This window comes from Schistocerca serialis, chromosome 4, assembly GCF_023864345.2.
Source record: "Schistocerca serialis cubense isolate TAMUIC-IGC-003099 chromosome 4, iqSchSeri2.2, whole genome shotgun sequence".
NCBI lineage: Eukaryota > Metazoa > Arthropoda > Insecta > Orthoptera > Acrididae > Schistocerca > Schistocerca serialis.
The window spans coordinates 672,254,882-672,275,858 of record NC_064641.1 but is presented as its reverse complement, the minus strand read 5'-3'; the positions used below and the strand labels follow the sequence as shown (position 1 = coordinate 672,275,858).

The window sequence follows — 20,977 nt, the reverse complement described above, 5'->3', positions numbered from 1 at the left end:
CCACACCTAAAAATTCCTATGTATGTGGTACTCGCACAGTATTTTTTTCCAAATGTAAGTAGTAACTCATATGACTGAAATTGCTCTAGCTCCTCCAGAGTTATGTTTTTATGTGCCATCATTCCACTAACAAAGGCAGGGTTGCCCGTCATCAGGATAATTATCTCCTAGCACTAAATCACAGAGATGTACCAAATTTGGTAGAAGTTTCTCCTCCTTCCAGAGGTTCATTTTTGTGTGGTGCAGTGGTAAACACACTGGACTTAACAGGTATACAACAGTTCAAATCTCCATTCGGCTATCCAGGTTTAGGTTGAACTGCATTTCTAATGATAATATTGTCAACCCACTTTGACCATTAGTGTTCGGTTCCTCATTTACGCAACATTTTTGAACTTTGCAAACACATCTTGATGCTGTCGTACCTGATCAGATGGACAGAATAAGGATTAGAAACTTGTCAGCACCATCCATAGTTCAGCTAATTATAGAGAAATCGCCTTCGGCATGGGTACCACAAAGCTTTTACAAGATAAGCAAAATACGACTGTCCCACCAAATATGTTATGCACCTTAATATAGGCAACCCAACTAACATCATCCACATCTGGGATGATGTAAGCTGGGTTCTCTGTCTTAAGATGCATGACATATTTGTTGGGTTGTGTTATTCAGCCCACCGTCGATGCCTTTATCATTATATCAACAACACGTTCTTTATTTGGCCCCACGGACTTGAAAACCTGTTATTGTTCTTGCAACAGTTCAGTATCATTGATGAATATATCAGGTTCACAGTGGAGGTGACGAATGATGCGGCCTTGCCATTACTTACTGTTTTCGTTCACCGATAATCTAATTCTTGCCTCAGCCACAGTGCGTTTGGAACTAGACTAGGAAGAGGAGGCTTTTGTATATCCATTACTTGGCTTGACACACACTATATTCCTGGGCGTGAAAGAACATTACTAATTTGGGACATCCACGACGGATTTTTCAGTTCTAGCATTTGCTTTACAAGCAAGGCAGACAGTCTGAAACCTCTAGCGAAAACTGGCGAACCTTATTTTGTAATCGCTGGTTCAAGTTTATCCTAGCTAATATCGTTGAACACTAGCGCTATGGTGACATGCAGTATTGGTCCAATATAAGCACTGTCACTCTGCTGAATAAATAAAATGGTTATTAACTATGCTATCAACATTAAAACAGGCTATGTTTTGACGACTCCTTTCATCACCAGACCTACTTCCAGCTACACGTCTAATAATGAACAAAACCTACTCGAAAAACAACCTGTTTTAACATTATGGTAACAAAATGCTATCATAATTATCTGTGTCTGGCAGCATAACTAATAAATAACCATTTAATAAAATTGGGTTACACAGTCATTCACGTACGATGAAAAAGGAAATTAGTGTCTCCATACACAGCTTCCGACTGCTGCATAGGCTCCAGCCAGTTGCTCAAAGTAGCAAGTAAGAAATGAGTTATGAGTGGTCTTGAGAAGCTGTCCGAGAATATCGTTATGCCATTTATGACATAAGACTGGTGTGTTGGTAGCATTTGTTCGCAGAACTATGCACAGTCTTAAACTGAGTCCGTAGAAAGTAGCTACAGTTTATGAATCATGAAGAGAGTCTAGATGTAGCAAATGATGATTTTCAGAAATCCAGCGTCGATTGTTCCGATAGTTTTCGTACCAAGATAAATACAGCCGTGCTTCATCATAAAGAAAAGGATCAATCTCTCAATCACAAATAGACTGCAATAGCCGCTGACTGTGTTGACAGTATCTGAGTTGGTCAGTCCGTGTGATGCCTTTACTTTCTAACATTTCACTTTGAATCTGTGCACAGTTCTGCAAGTACTCACACACCAGTCTGAAGTACTCAATGGCGCAACGCTTTTCACGGACTTCTTTCTAAGACCGCCCATAACCCATATACAGAGTATAAATTTTAAGTTGATAAACCAGAATAACTCGAAAAATAAGCTTGACACGAAAAAAATGTGTGGAATCCAAAGTTGATTATTTTCGAGGGGGACATCTACTGGTGCTGAAAGTAGCCCGCCACCCCACTGCCTGGGGCAACTTTAAAATTGCAAATGGGAACCCCCATTTTTTATTGCAGAATCAGATTCTACATACGTACATTTATCCTCAACATTTGTTTTGGTTGTTGGTAGTTGGCGCTGTAATTCAAGAAAATCCATGTTCTCATTTTTGAGTGGAAAATGATTATGGATAAATAAAAAATAATTATTTACTTCGTAAATTTTGATTCGCTAAAACTAAAACTCTCTCTCTCTCCCCACAGGGTGAGGTTTGAGAGAGAGGAATTAGAGTTTTACAAATGTTGTCCACAAAACAAACAAAATTAATTATGTGGGTCAACATTTGTAAAATTCTAATTCCTTTCTCTCAAACCCCACCCTGTGGGGAGAGAGGGAGAGTTTATGTACAATGCTAGAATTACGAAGTTTTTTACACATATTTCTGTAAACCTAATAAACGTTGTCTCAAGAGCAAATTTTGAAATTCAGATTGCAAGCTGAGATATGGGACAAAGTGCTTGGAATTTTGCATGAATTTAAAATTGTACTTGTGGAATTATAATTAAAAAATTATGAAAATTCTCCTGTTTGACCTATTCCAAAAACCTCATGAGATTAGCTTACAACATATAAAGGGATGAAACAAAGAAATTTTTGTAGAAATCTCTTGAAAACTTTCTGAGAAAAAGGAACATATATTATTTTTTGAAAATAAAACTTCAAATTTCATTCAAAAAATAGTTGAATATATATAATAAAATGATTTTGAATGTAAATGTGTTACTTTCATGTAAAGCGTGGTACAAAATTTCATTGCCATATCTCCAAAACTGTGAATTTGGTGCATTTTTGAAATAGTGTGTGTTTTTCATCAACGTCGCCCCTTACAACTAGCTGGAGCATAAGCAGCAATCGGATCCAGCCTATAGGTTTAGCGGTCTTTGCGCTCCACCAGGCGAAGCGCCTCCGTCGTTCACAAAACACCCTGTATAACTATCTGGGCCGTTTTATGTAGTTCATGTCTCGCTCGACATGTACTGTGTGTATAGCCGGCTGTCTGAGGAGACGACGTCATGCAACGCAAGCAACGTAGTTTTCACAATAGGCTGACACTCGCTGCCTGAGAAACTACTGTACTTTAATTTCACTTAATTAAGCCGCGCGTAGAGCAAAATGACGCGTTGCTATTTTTCATAACGACACTAGATGTAACAACAGCTGCAATGAGTTTAACTTATTTTACACATGTTATGAGTAGGCATAATGAAATTCAGGAGATCAACGTCATTCACAAGACCCGAACTGACCATCCATTTTTGCATACAGTATCTACACGACTGACCTAATGAAACGAGATAAGAAGGAGCAGTATCTCGATGCAGGCTTTCCACGTCTGGACAGCGTAAATAAGATTTTCATATAATCTAATGAACTCGGACGGAGGTGACATTTCAAGGCAAAGAGTGGTGATACGCTAGTCATTCAGTTAATACTTCGCCGGCCAGTTCATCAACTGCACCAGAAAACATGCGACAGAGAAGTCGGTCATAGTCTGCGTCGAGACCAGAGGAATCCCTTCAGGGTCTTCTTCAGTATGTCCTGAGTGTGCTGAAGTTGGCTACCATCCGGGAGCCTACCTGGGATACAAGTACAGAAGCGGGCGCAACAGACACGGTCTGGCTGGAGTCACTCGACGAGCACACGTAAGGTCCCCAACTGTAACACCTGAAGGAGACGACCAGGAACGTCTTCAAAATATTGTACGCAAAAATGGGATTATCAGCTCGGTTGGAAATCAAAAAATCTTCTGCCAATCAGTCACGCAGAGAATACTCGTGGCACAAAACATGTATTTTACCAGAGAATTTATTAATCGTCGAGGCCATGGTACAAATTTTGGCGATTAACTGTTTAACGGTTTCGATATTCACCTTTCGCTAAAGTGCTCCTTCCACAACGACAGAAGTTGATTTATTCAATGAGCATATCGGATGATACGCGTGTATCAGACTGTTGTGAAGTTGGTTGCGTAGCGTATTTGAGGCAGCCATGAAGTTTCCTGGCTTTGCGACCATACTACAGAGATGTAGTGAGATTTTCGTTACTGTCGTCCTTCTTTGAGCAGTGACGTAATCCGATAGTGGGCATGAAGTCATCCCGGAAATCGAGAAATTGTGTTTACAATATCTGTGATGGCAGAGAGCTCTGTTTCTTTGATAGTCCGGTTGTGGGTTGAACTCAACGAATGTGTCGTCGAAAAATGACATTTTTTAAGTGATTGTTATGTTGACACACTGATCTCTAACGTACCCAGAGTTGTTGCTACTAGTTGCTGACACTTAAGAAGTTGACGCAGCTAACGAATCTGTTATGACAGGAACTATATATTCTTTTTCTACAAACTGTCTATTTTTTTTACAACACTGTTTCTTTAAACTCTGACTATAAAAATTTACTTTGCCAATTTCTGGGCTGCAATTGTTTTAAAAATAACAAATGACAAATTTCATAGCCCTGGAACATCTCAATTGCGCTCACTATAGGCCGTTCGAAAAGACTTCAAAGCCGACCTTGGTATTATAGTATGCAGTATAAAGATATATTCTAGGGAAGTTAAATATAAAATGGGACTAGTTCACAGCCGAAGTCTGTATGAAATATCGAAATAAGTTGGGACAGTCTTTGACGTAATGTTGAAAATATCACAACTGTTTGACACAGAATTGCATACGATATCCTCAACCACTATACAGAATGTTTCAAAGTCTTTGCATAAAACCACTAGGGGTGATCTATCACGTCTTGGGGAACAATTTTCGTTAGAGAGCAAATGTCAGATCACACTTTCCAGTGACGATAGGCGTCGTTTAGTATTGGTTGTGCCTGAGAAGTGGCAGGGCGTAGGCACTCTGCGGCGCGCATATGACTTGTGTGTTGCCTATAAGCCAGGCGTTCTTTCTGTATGAAAGGATGTAGGCTCAGCAAAATTAAAGTTCCTCATTCGCTCGTAATATCTTTCTCCGCTTAGAGACGCACATTATTACGGCTTTCTTGTTGAATATCACCATGAGTTTACTGGGCCAGATAGTATGCAGCACATTTGGTTAGTAGATCTCGCTAGTTCAGCGAACTCTCGTCGTCGCACGGCCAGCGAATAGTAACGGACACCTATAGTCGCTGGAAGCATCAGCGAACATTTCTTTAACAATAGCTGTTCTGCATGACGTGATGTATCATCTCTAGACATCCGATGCAAGGACTTCGAAACAACCTGTATGAATAATCAGGGTGTTTCACCTGCCCCTATCCATGGGTTTCATGCAACCAGCAACGCCTTCAAAAACCACACACAAAATTTTCATATCCTCTCGCCTACAACGTGGTAACTATTAGTACTACAGAAAAAAATGATCAGGCTCTTTTTGTAGGAAATTTAATGCAGCTAAATTTTGTACTGGGGTATGTTTTCGCTAGATACCGTAGTTTGGGAATTATTCAAGAAGAACATATAAAAGTGACCTTCAAATGTTTTTTTCTTGAAGAACTCAAAAATCATAGGCCCTAGCGAAAATGTATCTCAGTACAAAATTTAACTACATTAAATCTCCTTCAGAAAGCCCCTGTTCATTTTTTTCTGATGTACTTATAGTTTGCGCGTAGCGAACGAGAGAATATGAAAACCTCGCGCATGGTTTTGAAGGTGTTGTAGTTTGCATAAAACCCATAGGTTGGGACAGCTGAATCACTCTCTATGAGCACTTTTTCATTTTCGATACCGGAAAACAAATGTGTTCTACTGCAATCTCCTTGCTTTCCATATACTGGGAGAAGGTAGTGTGGACCAAAACAAGAAAAAATTGTGTAGTAAACATGGACTGCAAAAAGCATACCTTAAGACCTAAGAACACTTAAAGAGGTGTGTTTCATAAACCTTAAGGTATGCATTTTAGAGCTCATGTTTACTAGACGTTTCTAACAAAAAATGGTTCAAATGGCTCTGAGCACTATGGGACTTAACATCTTAGGTCATCAGTCCCCTAGAACTTAGAACTACTTAAACCTAACTAACCTGAGGACATCACACAACACCCAGCCATCACGAGGCAGAGAAAATCCCTGACCCCGCCGGGAATCGAACCCGGGAACCCGGGCGTGGGAAGCGAGAACGCTACAGCACGACCACGAGATGCGGGCGTTTCTAACATGTACCCGAATAATGAGCATTGCGTCTAGGACACCACATACTGAATACTTAAGCGTCGGAGTTTTAATGAACATTGTAATGTAATTTGATTTTTATTTTCCTAGATATGGCTGAAGATGATTTGCTAAAAAAGCCAACAAGTAATTGCTAAAAATATGTTACCTGTACTTGACAGTTAATAGATACTCTGTTACAACAAAGAAGGATAAATGGTTCTCCTAGACACAACATCTTTCAGCGTACGGTGTATATATTTCGCCTATATTACAGTGGGAGTGGTGGAGAAGGGGAGGGGCAGTGGAATAGATAGCATGTTAGGATAAATACCCATGAATATTTTACAAATTAAATGTGGATCATTTAGGCAGTATTTAAGAAACATTCAGAGCATAGAAGAAAACACCAAGCATTCGCCACACCAAAGTAGAGACGCAAGGACATGCTGGGGCAGGGCCCAGAGGAAGGTAGCACGGGCACGACAGCGACCATGCTGATGCGGCTGACTGGCTCACTTACCGTCCGAGGTTCGCTTCGAGAGAGCCGACTCGCTCACGGAGTCGACGCTGCGGCTCGCGTTCAGGGTCCTGTGCCCTACGCTGCTTGAGCCTGAGCCGCCACCTATACAGCCCACAAAAGGCACTGCAGTTCCCACAGCCTCACTGCTCACTGCTGCCGGCTCGCCTGCTTTTTGTACCACTCGACGCCGGTGGGAAGTGGCACACTGCACCTACACATCTGCCTCAAATGCACTACCGGTGCACTTGCCTAGCCCACTGAAATTTATTTCTCGCTGGCGTTCTCTATCGTAGAGTCTTCCAATTCACATAACTAAAATATGTTGGTCTAACAGTCTGTCTCGAGCTAACCTGGACCTAATAACAATCCATAAGAAAGTGCACAGTAAACTAAAGCTACTAACCGACTGAATGTGGAGACCGAAGCTCAGTACCATTATATATACCTACAAGACCCTCGTTCAACTCATGCCCTCCAATGAAAATATTTAGTGAAACTTCGCTCTCTCTAATTTCTATAACGACGCACACTCTACTTCGCTTCTTGTATCCATCTACCTTTTCTAGCCGCGTCCTGAACAATCTCATACACTAACTACACCTTCTTAAACACCAACATAACCTCCGTCTATCACACATTCCAGTAAATTAAGCTGCCAGCATCCTGCTTAATCTCCCACCATCAACAACCATGTCCTTCTGTCGCTCCTCTATCAACACACACTACCTTCTTTCCACCATCATACACTTCATACTGTTCCTCAGAGTAAATTTAATCACGTTCCTATCCAAACCATGAAATTATCGCTGTGACATAGATATCTTTCCTATGTTCCATAACCCGAATCACTACTTCCACCTCAAATGAAGGCTCCAGTCCAACCTTTCCTTGCCTTACTGCACTCCTCCCCATCTACCAACACCTAAATCTCATCCATTAGTTTTTCCCATATGTATATACACACATCAAAAAATGTTTTGCATCACCTCGGTTCCGAGAGTTCCGGAACCTGTACAGATAATTGTAGTAGAGATCAACATAAACATCATTTCCACCCTTTTTATTGCTCATGAAAACCACACATTGCATGTTGTACCACCATAAAGCGAGCCCTTCAGAGATGGTGATACAGATTGCTGTACACACCGGTGCCTCTAATACCCAGCAGCACGTTCTCTTGCACTGACTCACGCCTGTATTCGTCGTGACATAGTATCCCATGTTCATCAATGCACTGTTGGTCCAGATTGTCCTATTCCTCAAAAGTGATTCGGTGTATATCCCTCAGAGTGGTTGGTGGGTCACGTCGTCTATAAACAGCACTTTTCTATCTCTCCCAGGCATGTTCGATAAGGTTCATGTCTGGAGAACATGCTGGCCACTCTAGTCTAGCGATGTCGTTATCCTGAAGGAAGTCATTCACAAGATGTGCACGATGGGGGCGCGAATTGTTATCCACGAAGACGAATGCCTCGCCGATATGCTGCCGATATGGTTGCACTATCGGTCGGAGGATGGCATTCACGTATCGTACAGCCGTTATGGCGCCTTTCGTGACCACCAGCGGCGAACATCGGCACCACATAATGTCACCCTAAAACTTCAGGGGACCTCCACCTTGCTGCACTCGCTGGATAGAGTGTCTAAGGCGTTCAGCCTGATCGGGTTGCCTCCAAACACGTCTCCTACGGTTGTCTGTTTGAAGTCATATGCGACACCCATCGGTGAAGAGAACGTGATGCCAATCCTGAGCGGTCCATTCGAGATGTTGTTGGTCCCATCTGTACCGCGCTGCATGGTGTCGTGGTTGCAAAGATGGACCTCGCCATTGACGTCGGGAGTGAAATTGCGCATAATGCAGCCTACTGCGCAGAGTTTGAGTCGTAACACGACATCCTGTGGCTGCACGAAAAGCATTATTCAACATGGTGGCGTTGCTGTCAGGGTTCCTCCTAGCCATAATCCGTAGGTAGCAGTCATCCACTGCAGTAGTAGTCCTTGGGCGACCTGAGCGAGGCATGTCATCGACAGTTTCTGTCTCTCTGTAACTCCTCCATGTCCGAAAAACATCGTTTTGGTTCACTCCGAGACACCTGGAACACTTCCCTTGTTGAGTGTCCTTCCTGGCACAAAGTAACAATGCGGACGCTATCGAACCGCGGTATTGACCGTCTAGGCATGGGTGAAATACAGACAGCACGAGCCGTGTACTTCCTTCCTAGTGGAATGCCTGGACTGATCGGCTGTCGGATCCTCTTGGTCTAATAGGCGCTGCTTATGCATGGCTGTTTACGTCTTTGGGCGGGTTTACTGATATCTCTGAACAGTCAAAGGGACTGTGTCTGTGATACAATATCCACAGTCAACGTCTATCTTCAGGAGTTCTGGGAACTGGGGTGATGCAGAACTTTTTAAAATGTGTGTATATTTATCCACCAACGTATTTTGTATACTGTCCTCGGAGTTTTTCGCGATGGTGCACTTCAATAAAGTCGTCTCGATTTACGTGCCCCGAAACTTCAAATAAAACACTCGAGCTTTCGATTGCTATCCCAGCCATTGTCATCAGGAGCAAAATCCTCTACCTGCCGCGCCGGTACGGTGCGACAGCAGCGCCTGGAACCTTTCAGAGTGGGCTGAAGTGATGCACGCGCGGGAAACGGTTAAGGCAGATAATAGTAGCCCAGTGACGTCATAGAGAACTTTGAGGAAGAAGTTCTCAAAGCGGCGGGGTTGCTTCTTGCTTCCTACGGTAAGTTGAAGACACCTGCCTTATATGCCCTCATGGTGGAAATGCGCTGCAGCAGTAAGTCGATCACGTCAGTGGTGTCCACCCTAAAATTTAATTTACCATCGACATGGGCACCATTACTGGATGTTTTAGCGGAGCGGAATACAGGAGGCCATTGGTGTATAGGAAACCAATGCACAGTGGCCGTTACTTAAATGCACCACCCCTTATACAAGGAAGCTATCATGGATAGATTGGTAGGCAACGGTTTTCTCTGTCGACGACCATCTACAGTCCGACTTGCAGCATTTGAGACGCTTGTTGAGAGAATGTGATTCCTGCAAGGGAGACATTGCAAACGCTTTCACGCTTTCATGTGCCACTGACAATGGACGCCTGGTGAATCGACGGAGTAGGCCAAATTTCTTCCGTACTGAGGACTAAGGACCAACAAGAGAGGACGCGTGTTGGAGGGACATGGACTGACGCCAATGTTCCGGCCCGCCTCCATCATACGAGATACGTTGTAGAAGAAAGCGTAGGTCTTCGAGTTCCCGACGTCTGTGGTGACTATGAACTGCTTGCACTGTTCCTGCGTCGTGTTGAGCACAAACGACACATTATACAAACAGAGCTTGAAAAATTGGCTGCGGCTGAACATTGCCTGGAAAACGGAGAAAAAGTACAATTTCAAAACGCGAGAGTCCTGGCATACATGTCATCATTTTGTGATTCCATTGTAAAGGGAGCAGCTGAGATTAGAATAAACCGCAAAAATTTTAACTGTGACGGAGTGTATACACTTAAAAGGTCATGTGGGTGGACTTGGGATACTGACACTTGTAGGGAGGTGGCAGCTATCAGTTTCAGACATGCCGCCGGCCCCTCGCGCCACCTGACGTCACTGCTCCCACGTGATATGAGCTACTGAAGTCGTCTTCTCGTGGATGTGCTACTTCAGTCCTACCTGGAATGTTCCACACGTTGCTGTCGGATCTCTACTATCAGAACACTGTGCCAGCCCTGGTGGCCGGTGGTATCTCACTCCAGATGACGATGCCAGAGACAGCTATCGGAAGTTCCAGTGTTTTATTTGAAGTGACGCGATTGCAAACTGGAAAGATCTTATTCAGGCACGCCACCAAGAAAGACTCCGAGGACATTACGGAAAAGATGTATAAGTATATGGGAAAGAACTAATGGATGGAATGTAGCTGTTGGTAGACGAGAAGGAATGCAGTAAGGCAAGAAAAGAATGGATAAGAGCCTTGATTTAAGGCGGAAGTGGTAGTATGGGTTATGTAAGATAGGAAAGGTATATCACGGCGATAATTTCATGGCTTGGGAGGAAAGAATAATGCCATACATTGCGCGAAATGTTACCAAGCAGACTTTAAGAACGATCATCGATAGAATTAGCAACTACGAATAATCTACAACCCCCTATACAACTATCCCGCGGATTTCGTATACATAAAGAAGAGCAATTAACAGCTGGCACAGACTCTTTCCACGGTCACTCCAGTAATGTAAAGGAAGAACTTTAATAGGGACATCATAAAAACTGCTACTTTCCAGGTGCTGCACAGTGATCTGTTGAGTATAGATGTTGATGTTGTCAAAAGTGCAGCAAATAAATTACTTGTCGGAATTTTGACAGCAAACCTCTGTGTGACACGCAATCTCCTCTTGCAATGTCTGCCATTGGAGTTTAGTGACAATACAAGAGATGGGATCGTGCTTAAGCGAAGCCCTGACGAAATGTATTACCCTTTCTTAGCTCTTCTGTATCTGCTCTACCTATCCTCGTGAGGGCCCCAGGCTGACAAATTATGCTACAGAATTAGCCGAACGAGAGTCTTGTGTGGTTTATTTATCCCCCAAATGAATCTCAATCTGGTATATGTCTTCCCTACAACTAGTTTCCTGCGCTTCTTCCGCTTTAAATACCTTCACCTGCATACTACTACATTCAGTGACGGACAAAAATCGCAGCACCAAAAAATTATTAATGTAGAGTAAAGAAATTCGTGAATAAATTTGTCTAGGTAACATATTTAAGTGATTAACATTGCAAGACCACAGATTAATGAATACGCGAGATAAGCCATTGAAAATTTGAAATGTTGAAACATTAATAACCGGTGTAGCCGGCAGAATGTTGAATACAAGCATGCAAATGTGCACTTAATCGGCCAATACAGAGACGTTTAACGCTGTTTATGGATGGCGCTGGAGTTGTCCTCCACTGATGTACCATATGTTCTCTATTGGAGATAGATCTGGTGATCGAGTAGCCCAAAGCAACATGTCGACACTATGATGGCATATTGGATTACAATAGCAGTATGTGGGAGAGTGTTATCCTGTTGGAATACTGTTCATGAATGGCAGCTCAACAGGTTTAATCACCACACTGACGAACAAATTGCCCCCAAAAACATACACTCCTGGAAATTGAAATAAGAACACCGTGAATTCATTGTCTCAGGAAGGGGAAACTTTACTGACACATTCCTGGGGTCAGATGCATCACAGGATCACACTGACAGAACCACAGGCACATAGACACAGGCAACAGAGCATGCACAATGTCGGCACTAGTACTGTGTATATCCACCTTTCGCAGCAATGCAGGCTGCTATTCTCCCATGGAGACGATCGTAGAGGTGCTGGATGTAGTCCTGTGGAACGGCTTGCCATGCCATTTCCACCTGGCGCCTCAGTTGGACCAGCGTTCGTGCTGGACGTGCAGACCGCGTGAGCCGACGCTTCATCCAGTCCCAAACGTGCTCAATGGGGGACAGATCCGGAGATCTTGCTGGCCAGGGTAGTTGACTTACACCTTCTAGAGCACGTTGGGTGGCACGGGATACATGCGGACGTGCATTGTCCTGTTGGAACAGCAAGTTCCCTTGCCGGTCTAGGAATGGTAGAACGATGGGTTCGATGACGGTTTGGATGTACCGTGCACTATTCAGTGTCCCCTCGACGATCACCAGTGGTGTACGGCCAGTGTAGGAGATCGCTCCCCACACCATGATGCCGGGTGTTGGCCCTGTGTGCCTCGGTCGTATGCAGTCCTGATTGTGGCGCTCACCTGCACGGCGCCAAACACGCATACGACCATCATTGGCACCAAGGCAGAAGCGACTCTCATCGCTGAAGACGACACGTCTCCATTCGTCCCTCCATTCACGCCTGTCGCGACACCACTGGAGGCGGGCTGCACGATGTTGGGGCGTGAGCGGAAGACGGCCTAACGGTGTGCGGGACCGTAGCCCAGCTTCATGGAGACGGTTGCGAATGGTCCTCGCCGATACCCCAGGAGCAACAGTGTCCCTAATTTGCTGGGAAGTGGCGGTGCGGTCCCCTACGGCACTGCGTAGGATCCTACGGTCTTGGCGTGCATCCGTGCGTCGCTGCGGTCCGGTCCCAGGTCGACGGGCACGTGCACCTTCCGCCGACCACTGGCGACAACATCGATGTACTGTGGAGACCTCACGCCCCACGTGTTGAGCAATTCGGCGGTACGTCCACCCGGCCTCCCGCATGCCCACTATACGCCCTCGCTCAAAGTCCGTCAACTGCACATACGGTTCACGTCCACGCTGTCGCGGCATGCTACCAGTGTTAAAGACTGCGATGGAGCTCCGTATGCCACGGCAAACTGGCTGACATTGACGGCGGCGGTGCACAAATGCTGCGCAGCTAGCGCCATTCGACGGCCAACACCGCGGTTCCTGGTGTGTCCGCTCTGCCGTGCGTGTGATCATTGCTTGTACAGCCCTCTCGCAGTGTCCGGAGCAAGTATGGTGGGTCTGACACACCGGTGTCAATGTGTTCTTTTTTCCATTTCCAGGAGTGTAACTCCAAGTGTTGGTCCAGTGTGTACAGCACACAGACAGGTTGGTTGCAGATTCCCAGCCGCCATCCTTCTAACCAACACATGGCCGTCACCGGCACCGAGGCAGAAACAGCTTTCATCAGAAAACTTAACAAACGTCCACCCTGTCATCCAATGAGCTCTCTATTCACACCACTGAAGCCGCAACTGGCGGTGGTTTTGGGTCAGTGAATGCACGCTACAGGGCATCTGGGTCGGTGCTGTCCTGGAAGTAACCGATTTGTAACAATTCGTTGTGTCACAGTGGTTCCAACTGCTGCTAAAATTCCTGCTGCAGATGCAGTACGATGCGTCAGAGCTGTACGGCAAACATGATTGTGTTCCCTATCGGTAGTGCCACCTGGTCGTCCCGTCCAGATGCCGAGCTTCTTGCGACCATACATTCTCGTGACCACAACTGTCAGCAGTCATGTACAGTGGCTGCATTCCTGCCAAGTCTTTCTGTAACATCACGTGAGAAACATACAGCTTCCCGTAGCTCTATTACACGACCACGTTCAAGCGCAGTGGGGTGTTGATAATGGCATCTTTGTCGCCTTAAAGGTATCTTTGATTAACACCCACTCACCACGTCCAATCTCAAGGCGAGGAAAAAAAAAAAAAAGATTACCACTATTACAGCATGTATTTAAAGCTAATCTAATTTGCATCTACATAGTGGAGCTACCACCCCTACTCTTATGTAACTTGGGGGATACTGGAATAGAAATCATCTTTCAGATGTATGAACACGCCTACCCCCTTTCGTTTATGTCGTGAAGCTCCTTGTTGGTGTTGCGATTTTTATTCCGTCACTGTATCTTACGATAGTCTGAGGTGGAGTACTTCATTAAATAAACGTACCTATGGTTATGACCTCTTATTCCACCCGGAACGGTATTTACTGCGTATCTGTTTGTTTCTGAGATGATGCTAACACTCTTGCATATTACACCATCTAGTGAATTGACTATGAGCTTACACAGACTCGTTTAAGTTTCATTTCCCTTCCACATGGTACAGGAAACGTAACTGTTAGGTAGTTACTCCTAAATAGTAAATCAGTGACCGACCGTAATCCACGTCTGACATTTCAAAAGTAGTTTCCTATATTTTCAACTCATTCGAAGTCTCTGTCTGTAAGATCGAAAAGTTTTGGCGAAGGATCAACCCCATACACTGCCCCTCCTTCAGCGTCAGACTCTCATTCTAAGAACTCTCTGTCTTCTACGAAGCGAGCGATAAGGACTCCGTGCACGCAGGAAATGCAAAAGAGCCGATTGAAGCATACGTACAGGCATTCTAATCATATTTACGAACAACAGTTATCATATTTAAAAGTTAAATGTAATTTCAAATATTGCTATTTACACTTCAGTTCATTAACAGAATTTAGTTCATTCATTAATGTGATTTACATTTTGATATAAAGGTTTAGTTACTGAAATTTCTTCAGCTTCTTCGCACAAAAACAGCTTATGATTTACCTCATGTTCAGTTACACTGCAGGTAGTCGAGTTTACAAGCTTTTCATGTTAGCACTGGCTTTTTTAAAAGCAAGAAAGTTAATTCGGTTCTCTAATAAGAGGGAAGGTATTTGCATTTTGCATATTACACAAGATTACTGCACTCTGGCGGTTGGGCTTAGGACTACACTAAGTATAAGCTTCAGGCAGAGCCGCAAATGCATTCAAATGAGCTTGCTGCGAACAAACTGGAAGAGAGCGCCTTTTTTTTTTTTTTTTTTTTTTTTTTTTTTTTTTTTTTTTTTTTTTTGCCAACGCAGTGCAGGCAGATACTTAGATGTACGAGAATGCTATGCGGACTATCTGGAATAATTTTAGTACCTTAGGTTAACAAAAGAAAGTTTGCTACAAGCCATGAGTTTAAACACTATATTTATGATACGATCATGTAAATAAACATATATTTATACTAATTAATATACTTGGAATAATGATAAGCAATGTATTGTATGCAAACCTTTTTAAGAGGTTTGCATACAATCCGGTGTTGCGGTCGTTCAGTCCTGGATGTGGGAGGGAGTTGTCACTGCTTTGAATGCCGTTCACTTCCGGCCTATCGCCAATCGCTCACGTTTATGGGGGTTGTGTGCGAATTGCATCACGTGAATGTATTTCTGAGATAAACCGTAAACAAAAATATTCATACGCCTCATGTATGCGATAAATCGACTGCGCCAATCTGTATCGAGGGCGTATTTTTTATTGGATTCTTGTGTCACATATTTGTAATTTGAAATAGCATAATGCATTGGCTGTATACATTGTTCTAACCATTTGCTGGAGTCCGCCCGTGACATTGTGGTCTCATCGTTCGATTTAACAAAGTCCCAGACAATTGCGGAAACTTGTTGGAACTAATTCAATGTATCCAGAATGACGTGTTGTTTTGAAACTTACCGATAGATGAAAAATGTCTGACTGGTGTTCGAAACCGGCACGTGGATTATACGTAGAATGCTGTTACCGGAAAAGTTATTTAGGCATGACTTAAGACACACCCTCACAGCTTCACCTCTAGCAAGAAGTATCAGAACAGCGCACACTCCGCTGCAGAGTGAAACTTCCAACCTGGAAACAGTCCCCTAAACTGTGGCTATGCCACTGCTTCGCAATATCCTTCCTTTCATGAATGCAGGTCCAGCAAGTAGTTTGCAAAGTAGTAGGCGCTTGCAGAAATGAAGTTAAGAGGGTGGGTTGCGAATCGTGCTTGGATAGTTCAGTCGGCGGGGACACTGCTTGCGAAAGGCAAGGTTCTGCATTCATGTCTCGGCCCTGTAAACTGTTTTACACTGCCAGGAATTTTCAACACAGCAGACAGTCACAGCAGAAGGAAATATTAATTCTGAAAACAACCGCTAAGCCGCATCTTAGCCACAATTAATCGATGACACTCATGTTTGTTGATGATTCATATCTCATTTTTAATATTTTCTTTCAAAAGCCAGCTCTTGCTCTGGAGCGATAGTTACCTTTTTGCCATGTTCTAGAAATTTTTACTCTCTCTGTTTTTAATTGGACACCAAGTAAATTCAGAGGAAAATATGTCAAATTTTTTTTTGTAACTCTTACAGAAAGAAACGAATAGAGCAAAGATGTGTAAAAATATGAATTCATGAGGAAAAGTGGTGTGTTGTAGCAGACATGCTGTTGTTTCCTATGGCTGGTCAAGAAAGGGCCGGTTCTTTTCCTAAACCTTGTCAGTTCCGTCCATTGTACTCCGGTCCATCAATAATGCCCATCTTGAAAACGAAAAAGCATATGCAGTAATCTAGCAATGCGCAGTTTTAGTCGTACGGATATGTTTAAGTACATTGGTTGTAACCTGTATTATTTGTAACTTGCCAGAGGTGAAGACAAATTGCATTTTGTGTTAGGAACCGATGCTCCTCATATAGTATTGGACTTATATCTGTAACACTAGGAACTTTGCATGATAAAGCTTTTGACAATTCCGAAGTTGCTTTGAATACCACAGTGTTTTAGTATGCATGATGTTGGCGAACTTACTAATCGATGCAATGATTGGCTCTCTTTATGTCTCTCAGCTTTGAGGTGGTACCGTAATTTCCTCATTCATTCCACAGACATGGTCTTAATATTGATCAGTTCTTCAGAATAGGCCCTATGGCATTTGCCTTTAACCCTTGCTTCCGGTTTATACCGTTCGTAAATTAGAATTTCACTGCACGATTTGCATTTTTTTATAATTTAAAATTTTTGTGATCGTATCTTATGATTTACATATTACGTTGCAGTCAGGTCACATTACGAACCACAGCATGCTTGTGTACTAATGGTACGTATGTCTCGTTACGTTACTAAGCCATGTTTAGCCAGCTTATTCGCTCAGGCGGAGAGCAAATCACAATTTAGCTTCTTACAAACTTTTGACACTTAACGTAAGCGAGCAAGCACGTGCGACATCCGTGGAGGTAAGTGGCGACTTCTGTATAATTACTATATGGATGACACATTGGCGTACGGCTTGTGCTACATACGTTATAACGGGAAAATAGGAGCCATAATTTTGGAACATCTCTAACTTCGTCACGACACGCACTCGAACAATTTGAAATATTTTTAACTTCAGAGTGACAGGATCAAACAAGAACGGACATTCGAATTTTTAGCGTCACACCTCTCGCGCTACCGCTTAGCATTGTGTGCGTAACTGGTCACGCTAGTTCGTATGTCAGATGAAAACACTGGTATTCCACCTGCAGCAAAACGGCCCAGTAAAATACTGTCGTACTGGTGTTTGTTTATCCGCATGGGATCGCAAAGACTATTAAAGTATTACCAGTTTTATTAAAGTATTACCAGTGTCGGAATTTTAACAACTGATCTTCAGATCGGTTTCAAGGAGGAAAAAAAGATCACTTAAGAGAGGAACTTATTTAATATACAACTTACAAAATCAAACAGACCTGACACTGTTAAGAAATAACTTCAGTCTAAGAGATAAGTTGCATCCAGTTATCGGAGGAACTAAATGTAACACGCGGGACACAGCTGTAAAATAACTGATCGTAGTGTGATTGGAAAACATCAACCATTAGTCCACGCATTCCATTACGGGATTTATAAGGCTCTGAATCGTACGGCGCCATTATTTCTTTTGACTTGTGTAAGTTGCTTAGATCCTGAACTAAAAGGTTCTTTTGTAGCAATGATAGGTATTCCATCATTATTTGTGCTTGGGTCTGAGAGGCGATGACTTACTCTTTCAATATTTCACGAATGAACTTTACAGTCATCTTCAAAGAGAATCGGTGACGTAGTTCCGACTACCCAAGCGTGAATATTTATGCGCTGAAATTTTAAAGCTATCAAGCGGCTTTACCCTTTCAGCCCTTAATTGGCATACTTGGACAATCGGAAATACGTCATAGATCTGTAGCGACGTAGGAATGCTATACATGTCGAGCATTCTACCGATTGTTCTCTGTACACGCATAAAAAATACACTATAACATACACGAGGCTTCCGTATTTTGTCTGGGACGCATTTTCCCTGAATTAGATTACAAATAGTCACTACTCCCCTGTTCTGATCAAGGTTCCCGGGAGGTATCTCTTGGCTGTATGGAAAATGCTGGGAGTGGAAACCAGTCCCAAATATTTCCAACTGGTACTCCTTCGGCCCCAGTAATTTTTAGCTGGAAAGTTCCGGACTCTGTGTGGGTCACTAACTGTAGAGCCCACGCCACTTACAAACACTCGGAACTTGGTCACAGATAGGCCTACAAGACTGCTGAAAGATTCACAGCCCAAATATCAGAAGAGGGAGTTTACCATCCGGATGCACGCCCAAAAACTTATGGAATATTTTCACCAGATAACTTGAAGCATCTCTGTAATAGATACGTTTGAATTTGTATCAAACCTAATAGGCTAGTGTTTCTGAGTGCCCTGTATCTTCCTCTCTGTGTCTCTTCAGTTTCTGCGACCCCTGACTGCAAACTAAAAACCTGTATTGACACAGCGCTCTCTATTCTTCTTGCGAGATAAAAATGTGTAAAAGTTGAAAACACTGTGGTATTCAAATCAACCTTTAAGTCGATGACAGCCTCATAGGAATAAAATTTTTAAAGACACAAGAATTGACGAAGTAATGAACGCTTTCACAGCCAGTGTTCACATTAGTTGAAACACACGGGCTGAGAGGTCGTGGACGACGTATGAAACTATTCACTGACATTTCGTCCCCATGTGCAGGAGACATCTTCAGCTCTCGATTTACGACGGGGATTCATAAAGTGTTGTTTATCACCTCGAAAAGATGACGTTGAGTAATAATTTTTTTGTTTGCAATAATGGTACACACCGGAATCCCGGCGCCACAGTACAGTAGCACGCCGCTAGACGTGAAAAGAAAATGGTACAAACTAATGATGAAGGAAAGATGATTAGTTCGATTTTCTTTTGTTTTTTGTTATTCTCTGGCTACTCTATCCTCATGCTACTGCAATGTAGCATGGTGATTTCAGTGTGTACCTTGAGAACAAACAAGAATTTAAGTACTTAACTTTAGTGTTTCGATGTGATAAATGCAACTTCATGACCAATCCTTGTATCTTTGAAGATGACTTCATTGCTGGGGACGAAAAGACAGTGAATAGTTTTGCACAGGGTGTTTCAAAGGTTTTGTAACAGACTTCTAGGGATGATAGCTTATTTCATGAGGAACAACTTTTGTTAGAGCCAAAATCTTCGCTGACCCTACCGACGGACACTATTCGTCTTTTCTAATTGATTATGCCCCTGAGATATGGCAGGGCGTAGGCACTGTGCGGCGTTCGTAATCAATGTGTGTTGACTGTAAGCCAGTCATCTGGTCCATGTGAAAAGTAGAATGCCGAGCTTCTAATACACGATGCAACGGATATAAGAGGAGGCATTTCTACTGGTGACGGAGAAACATTCAATAGTATTTACGTCATTTGCAGTTCAATACTTACAGCTATTGCAAGACGTATCTTTTCAGGTTGGTTAGTACCTCCAAGTACATGCAGCATGAGCAATCCTTTAATGCTTATTTTTCTCTGAGCAGCAGGTCTGGTGTTAAAATGGGGACATCTGGATGTAAAACTGTTAGCGTATTGTGGCAAGTGTAATCCGCTTATGGTGCAGTTACGACCGTGCAGAAAAAACACCAGGTCGCAAACTTTGTGAAGTGTTTGTGGGAAGACTGTGTGACACAGGAAGAATACAACCAACGTGTTGATGTGTGTACGTATTAAAGTACCATATATAAAAATATCTGCACTTAACACCGGTCACTCCCTGTATATCTTTCTCCACTTAAGAGACATTAATGCTTAATACTTGAAATTTATTTGCAGTTGAGAATATGGACTACCGTCTGCTTTATGGAGTGACGATAGTGAAAATTTGTGTCGGGCCGGGACTCGAAACCGGATTTCTCACCTATTGCGAGCGGTCGCCTTACCATATTTTTAAATTTTTTAAATCTTATTTTGTTCGGTATTGTACGTTGCGTTTATTCGGGACGGATGTGCCATAACACCCGTCGAAGTTCATCATTGATCAATTTCCTCAGTTATTTTGTTATTACAGAGGGCAGCTAAACCTCTAGCCGAACACGCTGAGCTATCATGCCGGCAGATATTTTGGTACACAGCAGTATTAGAACATAGGACCTTCAAAATGGTTCAAATGGCTCTGAGCACTATGGGACTTAACAGCTATGGTCATCAGTCCCCTAGAACTTAGAACTACTTAAACCTAACTAACCTAAGGACATCACACAACACCCAGTCATCGCGAGGCAGAGAAAATCCCTGACCCCGCCGGGACTCGAACCCGGGAACTTGGGCGCGGGAAGCGAGAACGCTACCGCACGACCACGAGCTGCGGACATAGGACCTTCGACATGGCAGCTTTTTTATCTCATTTTGTTCTATATTGTACGTTGAATTTGTTCGGGGCGGACGTCCGATGACACTCGTTCAGGTTCTTCGTTGGTCCGTTCACTCAGTATTTTTATTACAGAGTGTAGCTACTCTGCTGACCGAACACGCTGACCTACC

General features: G+C 43.2%; 1 protein-coding gene across 1 annotated transcript in view; it reads right to left on the bottom strand.

Annotated features, from left to right (window-relative positions):
* Positions 1 to 20,977, bottom strand: part of LOC126473146 (potassium voltage-gated channel subfamily KQT member 1-like) — a 1,059,334-nt gene that overhangs the window by 233,106 nt on the left and 805,251 nt on the right. Inside the window, exon 9 of the mRNA XM_050100004.1 lies at positions 6,782 to 6,883. Within this exon, the coding sequence (XP_049955961.1) occupies positions 6,782 to 6,883 (102 nt within the window). The remainder of the gene's footprint in view (positions 1 to 6,781; positions 6,884 to 20,977) is intronic.